Source organism: Corvus hawaiiensis, chromosome 23 (assembly GCF_020740725.1).
Source record: "Corvus hawaiiensis isolate bCorHaw1 chromosome 23, bCorHaw1.pri.cur, whole genome shotgun sequence".
Lineage (NCBI taxonomy): Eukaryota > Metazoa > Chordata > Aves > Passeriformes > Corvidae > Corvus > Corvus hawaiiensis.
The window spans coordinates 5,883,498-5,893,120 of NC_063235.1; the positions used below are offsets into that span (position 1 = coordinate 5,883,498).

The 9,623-nt window shown below is 54.9% G+C and overlaps 1 protein-coding gene across 1 annotated transcript in view; it reads left to right on the top strand.

The window, feature by feature from the left end:
* The window catches only part of TMEM39B (transmembrane protein 39B), a 15,515-nt gene extending 6,240 nt beyond the window's left edge, over positions 1 to 9,275 (top strand). Inside the window, 9 exon segments of the mRNA XM_048326940.1 lie at positions 2,364 to 2,550; positions 5,226 to 5,445; positions 5,723 to 5,806; positions 6,402 to 6,556; positions 7,289 to 7,625; positions 8,001 to 8,188; positions 8,528 to 8,558; positions 8,561 to 8,650; positions 8,881 to 9,275. Of these exon segments, the coding sequence (XP_048182897.1) occupies positions 2,423 to 2,550; positions 5,226 to 5,445; positions 5,723 to 5,806; positions 6,402 to 6,556; positions 7,289 to 7,625; positions 8,001 to 8,188; positions 8,528 to 8,558; positions 8,561 to 8,650; positions 8,881 to 9,117 (1,470 nt within the window). The 5' untranslated portion in view covers positions 2,364 to 2,422 and the 3' untranslated portion in view covers positions 9,118 to 9,275.
* The last annotated feature ends 348 nt before the right edge of the window (positions 9,276 to 9,623 follow it).

The window sequence follows — 9,623 nt, forward strand, 5'->3', positions numbered from 1 at the left end:
TGATTGTGGTGTTCATTTCGCCACCAAAAAAGGTTCATCCATCACGTTCCAGATGCAAACCTGACATTATTTGAGCCTGGCCATGTTTTTAGGGATGTCCTGGTACCTTCAGAGTTGTTCCTGGAGGATTCTCTCAAACATCAGCTGTCGGGACACTCCTGATTTTTTGATGGCTCTGCGCAGTCCCAGAATCAATTTAGGCTGGAAAAGCCCTCCAAGACTTGTGACCCATCCCCACCACTCACACCTCCAGGGACGGGGACTCCAAACCTCCCTGGGCAGCCAAAAAAAAACCAGAAAAGAAGGAAAGTTCGGCTCTGTGCAAGTCCATTCATTTCAGAGCCGCCTTTCCCTGCAGCCCAGACAGGCCTGGCTCTCAGCCTCGTGTAACGCTCCATCTGTGCTGAAGCATCAGCCCCCACAAACTCGAGCAAAGAACTGCCACAAAAACCCACCGAGGGCGCTCCGTGAAGACGCCCCAAACCCATCCAGGCGCATCACAGCCCCTCCAGCGGGGAGCGCCGCGCAGATGGCGGCAGGGATTACTCATTCCCTGCAACAACGGGCTGCCGAGCAATGCTGCTGGCTGGCGGCGGTGCTTCCTCCCGTTTCCACGGGCTCGGGGGGTGACACCGGGAGGTGACACCGGGAGGTGGCACCGGGACCCCGCGGTGCCCCCCGGGTGGGCGTGGCCTGGCGGAGGGGGCGTGGCCCGGAGCGCGTTCGCGCCCCTCAGGAGCTTTGTCCCGCGCCGGCCGCCGTCGCGCCCCGCCCGCCATATTGTGCCCGGCGCAGGCGGAGCGGCGGCCGGCGATGGGTGAGGGGGGCCGGGCCGGGGGCAGCGCGGCCGGAGGGGGGAACGGGCGGAACGGGCGGGGGGGAGCCCGCCCGGCAGCCGGGGGGAGCGGCCCGGGCGGCGGGCGGAGCGCGGGAGAGCCCCGCGGCTCGCCCCGCCCCGCCGCGGTGAGGGGGGCGGCTCCCGCGCCGCGGCCTCGCCCGGAGCCCCTGAGCCCCTCAGAGCCCCTGAGCCCCTCAGAGCCCCGCGTCCCGCCGCGGCCTCGAGGAGTGCTCACGGAGCCCCCCCGGAGCCCTCCGTGGCGCTTCCCTGCGAGTCCCGAGTACCTCGGTGGGGTCTTCGAAGCCCCCGGGGGTCTCGCTGCAGCCCTGGCCGGACCCCCCGGACCCTCAGAGCCCCCGGGGCCCCCTCAGCTCTTCTGCAGCCCCCACTTGTGCCCCCAAATTGCCCTCTCACAGCTCCCCCAGAGCCCCTGTGGCCCCCAGTGTTGTCCTGCAGCCCCGACTTGTGCTCCCACATTTCCCTTTTGCAGCCGCGGCTGCTCCCCCAGAGCCCCTTTGGCCCCCATTTGTACCCCCAGATTTCCCTTTACAGCCCCTACTGTGCCCCCACATTTCCCATTTCCCCCCTGGAGCTTTTGTGGCTCCTTCCCGCACCTCTGTGGACCCCAAACCCCCCAGGTCTGTGCCTTCACAGCTTCCACTGCTCCTTCAGAGCTTCCTCGGAGCTCCCAGAGCTCCAGCAGTTCCCAAAAACCATCCCAGCAGCTCCCCCAAACCAGCAGCTCCCAGGTGTCCCTCAAGATCCAGCTCTAGGACAGGGTTTTTGGAGAACTCCCGAGCTCAGCATCAGCTTTAAAACTCCTTTAAGATCAGTCTCTAAACCTTCAGCACTTATTTTGTTGCTCCGGATGCAAATTCCAAAGCGGTGCAAGCTGGAAATGACCCACCAGGAAAAGGAATGTTCAGTCATTGGTCTGCCCTGAGTTTCCCTCACAGCTCAGATTTCACTTGGAAATGGGGGGTTTTTATCATTTCGTGTTGTGTGGATTCTCCTGTGGTTAAACAGGATCCAGGGAAAGTTTGGAACACCTTGGGATGAGTTTTATGTGTGGCAAGCAAGCACTGGAAAAGCTAAATTTGAGCATGACCTCAATGCCATCAAAACATAAAACAACAAATACCCTAAAAAAGTGGTGTTTTATCCCATCTTAAAGAGCCAACAATAAAATATTAATTTTAAAGAGCTGTAACCTTCAATTCCAACACAAAACTGAGTAAAATGCACCAAAACATCCCCAAATTCCCGAGTCCTTGGGGCCAGTTTTTGAGCATCTCTTGAGCGTCTCTGCCTGGCAGATGGAATTCCTTGTATAAAGTGATGAATTCCCAGCACCTCAGCAAGCTTGGAGCTCCCTGGGGAAAAAAAAAAGGTGGAGAAAGTTGAATTATCCCAGAGCAACGGGTCAGGGCGGTGATGGAGAGGCCTGGAATGATCAATCAATGATCTACTAAATGCTAATTTGTTAATAAATGCTCATTAATAAATGCTCAATGTCTCCCTGCAGTGGTGAGGGCCGAGCCCAGCCCGCAGTGAGCAGCCAGGAATCCCCCCAAGCTCCTGGGAATGGCCGGGGGACGCCGGGGTCCCAACAGAACCTCCTACTGCCGGAACCCCCTGTGCGAGCCCGGAGCCGCCGGGGCCTCCGGACACTCCTCGGGCTCCTCCGTCACCGGCGTGCGCTCCCGGACCAGGTACGGGCTGCTCCCAGCTCCAGGGACAGCTGGGGACACCTCTGGTGTGGAATGGCTTGGGTGGGGAGGACCCTAGAGCTCATCCCGTTCCTTGATCTTAGAGCTCATCCCATTTCCTGACCCTAGAGCTCATCCCGTTCCTTGATCTTAGAGCTCATCCCACTTCCTGACCTTAGAGCTCATCCCATTCCCCGACCTTAAAGCTCATCCCCATTCCCTGACCTTAGAGCTCATCCCATTCCTTGGCCTTAAAGTTCATCCCATTCCTTGATCTTAAAGCTCATCCCATTCCTTGGCCTTAAAGCTCATCCCATTCCCTGACTTTAGAGCTCATCCCGTTCCTTGATCTTAGAGCTCATCCCATTCCCTGACCCTAGAGCTCATCCCGTTCCTTGGCCTTAAAGTTCATCCCGTTCCTTGGCCTTAAAGTTCATCCCGTTCCTTGGCCTTAGAGCTCATCCCGTTCCCCGACCTTAAAGCTCATCCCCATTCCCTGACCCTAGAGCTCATCCCATTCCTTGGCCTTAAAGCTCATCCCATTCCTTGATCTTAAAGCTCATCCCATTCCCTGACTTTAGAGCTCATCCCGTTCCTTGATCTTAAAGCTCATCCCATTCCCCAACTTTAGAGCTCATCCCATTCCTTGGCCTTAAAGCTCATCCCATTCCTTGATCTTAAAGCTCATCCCATTCCCTGACCTTAGAGCTCATCCCATTCCTTGGCCTTAAAGCTCATCCCATTCCCCAGCTTTAAAGCTCATCCCATTCCTTGATCTTAGAGCTCGTCCCATTCCCCAACCTTAAAGCTCATCCCATTCCTTGATCTTAGAGCTCATCCCATTCCCCAACCTTAAAGCTCATCCCACTCCCCACCACCTTCCCCTATCCCAGGTTGTTCCAACCCATCCTGGGACGCTTCCAAGGATGGAGCAGCCACAGCTTCTCTGGGAAATCCATTCCAGCTCCTCCCAGTGAGGGATTTCTTCCCCAAATCCCGTCTAACCCAGCCCTCCGGCAGATTGAAACCATTCCCAGCTCGCTTTCCTGTGGCTCAGCAGGTTGTTAACTCCCAGCTCCCTTTTCCCACATCCTGCTTTGTCCCTTGTAATTAGGATGGGTGTCCCTGAGACCCTTCAGGACGGGCTCCCAGGAGAGTTCAAACCCTTCAGTGACCATGGAATGAGAAATAAAAATAGAGACAATTTTATATCCAAAGCCCAGCTCGGGTTGTTGCATCTCCTGCGCCCTGAACTTGGTGTCAGGCAGAGTTTAGCTCAGGTGATGTGGCTCTGTAGGGTTTTTTTAGGATCAAATCCAGCTGGATTCTGTCACTGAGGCAGAGGAGGAGGGAGCAGCAGCAGCATAAACAGGAGGTGCTTTCTTTACTCTGCAAAGAAAATGTTGGGTCTGTCTCAGCACACTCCCTGCTGAGGGCCCTGAGCCAGGGAATTTGTAGGGATACAGTTATCCAGACAAGTCATTGCAAGGGCACAGAAGGTGGAGCAATCCACCTTTCCTGGGAAAGCACACTCCCAGGGCCTTATCCCAAGGCAGGGAATGCACAGATCACAGCCCAGCTCACCTCCGAGTGAGCCAGAGCCGTGCTTTTTGCAAGGGTATGAAGTGACAGGACACAGGGAATGGCTTCCCACTGCCAGAGGGCAGGGTTAGGTGGGATTTTAGGGAGAAATCCTTCCCTGGGAGGGTGGGGAGGGGCTGGAATGGAATTCTCAGAGAAGCTGTGGCTGCCCCTGGATCCCTGGAAGTGTCCAAGGCCGGCTTAGACGGGGCTTGGAGCAGCCTGGGATAAGGGAAGGTGTCCCTGCCCATGCCCTGGATGATCCTTAATGTCCCTTCCAGCCCAAACCATTCTGTGATCCCATGATTTATCAATCCCGAGGAGCTGAATCACCATGAATTTGGGAATCTGGGAGTTTCAGAGAGCTCAGGTTTTCCCCTCGCTCACGGCCTTATTTTAGGTTCTCCACCTCGTGTTTTAAACCCTGGTCCCATCCTCCTGCATCCCCCTGGATCAGCACTTCTGCAGCCACGCTCCACGATTGGGATCTCATTTGGGGATTTACAGTAGCAGTTCATGCTCTGCAGTTCCTTTGAGGTCCACACCCAGATTCCTTTGCCTGTTGTTATTTAGAGATTGCAGATAAATCTGGGAGATATTAATTCCCTTTGATTCAGAGGATCAGTCTGGGATGTGCTCACACAGGAATAGGCACCTCTGGCTAAACTCGTTTTTCCTCCTCAGGTGAACAGAAGGTGAAGAATGAACAAGGGCTTGTGTGTAATTGCTCTGCCTTTCATGTTCAAGCACTCTTAGATATGTAAATACCAACTTGAGGACTGAAAGCTTCCAATTAATTAAGAGAGCCACTGCTTGTCCCTCGAGTAGCACAACACAACCCTGGGTTTGAACCTGATCAACGCAGGGGATTTCATATCAAATGTCCTGGTGCTGGTGGCTGGCCTGGGCCCAAATATTGCTGTGTGTGAGCAAATCCCTGCTCACATCTGCCTGAAGAGTCACCCTGGCGTGCTGATATTTGTGATTTGTGCCAGCTCTTGATGGCTTGAGTTTCCCAATCAATCTTAGACCTGTGGCGGGGGGGAGCTGGAGAACATTTCCCCTGTTCACCCCTGGCTGTTGGCTTCCCCTGGCAGGAGTGGCTCAGGGACAGGCCTGTCCAGCCCCCCTCTGGCAGCTCAGACCGTCGTCCCCCTGCGGCACTGCAAGATCCCCGAGCTGCCCGTGGAGAGGAGCGTCCTGTTCGAGCTGCAGCTCTTCTTCTGCCACCTCGTCGCCCTCTTCGTCCACTACATCAACATCTACAAGACGGTGTGGTGGTACCCACCCTCCCATCCTCCTTCTCACACGTCCCTGGTAAGCACCAAAGGGCAGCTGGCACTCCCAGGCTGTCTCTTGGATCACTAATCATAAACTTTTAGAGAGAGGTTTGATTAAAAACTACAGCTGACTCTACAACCCTTCAGTGCTGCTTCTGCAACTCCTTGTTTTCCACATTTTGGGCTCTGGCTGCCTGCTTGGCATTCTCTTGGAAAAGAGTCTGAGGAGAAGAGAATAATTTGGGAGTTTCTGTGTTGAATGTGGGTTCCTGGTGCTTCAGGGAAATGGAATCATTTTGGTTTTGTCCCCACAGAACTTTCACCTCATTGACTTCAACGTGCTGACGGTGACGACCATCGTCCTGGCACGGCGGCTCATCGGTGCTATCGTCAAGGAGGTAAAGTCAGAGCTGTCCTTCCAGGAGATCTGTAAAGCTCTGTGTCCCTTCTGCCATTCCAAACTCCTCCATCCTTCCCTGAAAACCTCTGTGAGATTCCCAAGTCAGAATTCCAGGCGTGGTTTCCAGTGGGAGGAGCGGAGAACAGAACTGAGCGCCCCAAACCGCTGCTCCTGCTGGCTCTGTGTCCTTCTGTGACTCTCCCTGAATTTCTGTCTCAGCTAAACTGTAGTGATTGTGCTTCTCTCCTCCCATCTGGCTCTTTTCCTGTTCTCTCCATCACTCCAGCTTTCCCCAGGGAAGAGCCAGGGCAGGTGGTTGTCTGCTCACTGTGGAAGCATCCCATCGTGAGCAGTGCCAGCAGAGTGGGCTGGGCACTGGTGACTACCAGACCCTTAACTAGAAACTCTCCTCACTCCAGCTTGAGGAATGATTCCAGAGATTTTGGAGAGCCCAGATTCCACAGGAAGCCTCCGTGTCCTGATGTCAGCTTGTCACTGGCACTTCCTTCCTACTTACGAATGTACACATTGAGTTTTCCCTTTGAAGAAGAGGGAATGCCCAGCTCTGCCCAGCTCTCTCCTGTGTCCCACAGGCTTCCCAGAGTGGCAAAGTCTCCCTGCCACGCTCCATCTTCCTGGTGGTCACTCGCTTCGCCGTCCTCACAGGCACGGGCTGGAGTTTGTGTCGCTCCATCATCCACCTCTTCAGAACCTACTCCTTCCTCAACCTCCTCTTCCTGTGCTACCCGTGAGTATCCCTGGCTCAGGGCTGGAGGATCCACCCTAAATCCAGGGGGAGGCTCCCTGCAGTCCTGTGGGGTTCTGAGCTGGAATCCCCCAAGTCTTGGAGCACCCTGGGCTTGTGGAAAGTGTCCCTGCCCGTGGTGACAGAGTTTTCCCTGCACCTCTCCCTCCTTCTTTGTCACATTCCTTAGTGGCAGCACACATCCATAAGACTGACCCTTCTTTCAGCTTGATGTGAGCATTAATTATTACTCATTATTGCTGCTCATTTCTTCTGAAAAGGGTTGTGTGCTTTTCCCATGGCGCTCACAGAACTCAGGGCTTTGTTTTCCCTTTGTTCCTGGGCTCCTCTGCCAGGTGGAGAGGGATTCAAACAGCTCCTGCTTTTTGTTAACTATCAAAAGGAAATATTTGGAGTGGAAATAGCTCCCTCCTCCCTGGTAGATGCAGGAGGAAACATCCACAGAGATTTGCTGCTTGTGTTTGAGCTCAGAGCTCTTTTGGGGAGTTTCCCTTTGGAATCATGGAATCCCAGACTGGTTTGGGTTGGGGGAGGACCTTAAAGCTCATCCAGCAGGGACAGGGACACCTTCTATTAGACAAGGTTGCTGTGAGCCTTGAACTCCTGCAGCTCAGAGCCCCACAGGGCTCCAGGGAAATTCGGGATGGGAATGTGATCCCGCTGGGATGGGCTGCAGCTCCTAAGGTCCAACAGCCGTGCCTTGTGCTTCCCCAGGTTCGGGATGTACATCCCCTTCCTGCAGCTGAACTGTGACTTTCGGAAGGCGGGGCTCTTTGCCCAGGTGGCCAACATCGGCCCCAGGGACACGGGAGAGGTGACAGCCCGGGGCAGGGACTACCTGACGGTGCTCAAGGAGACCTGGAAGCAGCACACGAGGCAGATGTACGGCATGGAGGCCATGCCCAGCCACGCCTGCTGCCTGTCCCCGGACCTCATCCGCAACGAGGTGGAGTTCCTGAAGATGGACTTCAACTGGCGCATGAAGGAGGTGCTGGTGAGCTCCATGCTCAGTGCCTACTACGTGGCCTTCGTGCCTGTGTGGTTTGTCAAGGTGAGGCCTGGCTGGGAGGTGACACTGGGGGCACATTGGGGGAGGACGGTCCTTACTTGTGGTAATGGAATTCTGAATGTCTGGGGGTGAGGGGTGAGCCTGTCCCTGTCCCCTGCTCCATCAGCTGAGCATGGGGAGCATCAGGAGCTGTCTCCCTGGTTTTGGTGATGGTGGCACGAATATTTTGCAGGAATTCTCCATCCTCCATCTCACACAGGCTCTCCTTTTCCAAGCAGGATCAACAGCTCCGTGCAGAGCCCTCGTTTTACCTCCCTGCCCCAGTGCTCTGTGCTGTGAAGCCTTGGGCAGGTGAGGCTGTCCACACGTGTCCCACAGTGTCCAAACCCTGTCACCCCTTCCTGTCCCCCCCCCCAGAACACTCAGTACTACGACAAACGCTGGTCCTGCGAGCTCTTCCTGCTGGTTTCCATCAGCACCTCGGTGATCCTCATGCAGTACCTGCTCCCTGCCCGCTACTGTGACCTGCTCCACAAAGCTGCAGCACACCTGGGCTGCTGGCAGAAGGTGGATCCAGCCCTCTGCTCCAACGTGCTGCAGCATCAGTAAGGAATTCTCTGCTGGGCTTAGGCTGGAGTTTTCCCTTGGCTGGGGTGGGGGAGCGCAGCCTTAAAATAAAACAGGGAAAAAATGAGAGCGGAGTCTGTTGGGCTGACACATCCAACAGCACAAACACCCCTGGCACTGTCCCTGCCAGGCAGAGCTGGTTTTTTTGCAAGGTGCCAGCTGCTCCTGGCTACGAGCTACCTGCAGTTTGTCACTGCCGTGGTGACAATTTCAAACTGGGAGCAGAATCCCTGTGCTCCTCCTCGCTGCTGGTGGGGAGGCAGCAGAGGCCCAGTGCCCCGTGCAGGTGGGATTAAGGATTCTCTTGTTCCCTGCAGGTGGACTGAGGAGTGCATGTGGCCTCAGGGGTGGTCCTGGTGAAGCACAGCAAGAATGTCTACAAGGCCGTGGGGCACTACAACGTGGCCGTGCCCTCGGACGTCTCGCACTTCCGATTCCACGTAAGCTCCCTCTCCTTCCGGGGAGCAGGGATAAATAACACAGCAGGATCATGTCCTGAGCACCTCAGGCTGGTGGAGATGGGGATCAGTGCCCAGGCTGGGGAATCCTGGGGTCACAAGGGTGACTCCATCCAGAGCCAGTCAGTGTATCCCCAGAAGAATCCTCACAGTCCTCTGCCTCACTCAAAGGTTTCACCCCTTTCCCAGTGCCTCACCGTGCTCTCCCACAGTTCTTTTTCAGCAAACCACTGCGAATCCTCAACATCTTGATCCTGCTGGAAGGAGCAGTCATCTTCTACCAGCTCTACTCGCTGATTTCCTCGGAGAAGTGGCACCAGACGATCTCCCTGGCTCTGATCCTCTTCAGCAATTACTACGCCTTCTTCAAGCTGCTGCGGGACCGGCTGGTGCTGGGCAAAGCCTACTCCTATGCTGCCAGCAGGGACTCAGAGCAGAAGTTAAATTAAAACAATTGCACTGATGCTCTCAGCTTATTACAGAACAAACAAAAACGAGAAACCCTCAGAGCTTTGTATTTTTGTTACCACTGCTTTTTTTTGTTGTCGTTTTCTTTGATAACTGATGTAATTAAAAGGAAAAAAAAAACCTATTTTTTTACTCCCAACAAGTTGTTCGTGTGTTTGTTGTTTGAATCCACCTCCACGAAAAGTTTGCTGCTGTTTGGGTGTGGGGAGGGATTTGTTAATGGTGCTGAGGTTTGGCAGGGATGGAGTGGGAGGAGGAAGGTGAGAGTTAAAGGTGAGCTAAAGCTCCCAGTTGGGTTCCTTTAGGAGGAGCTGAACCCTCATCCCATCCTTTTGGGGGTCCTGTGCCCCCTCCCCGTGCTCTGTGGAGGGAAAGGTGATGTTATTTCTCTAAAATGTTTTATTTTTAAATTGCTGAGCCCCAGCTGCTGCAGCCCCCGGCTTGCAGCTCCCTGGTTCGAGGGGTCCCCTGGGGATGGGGGACATGG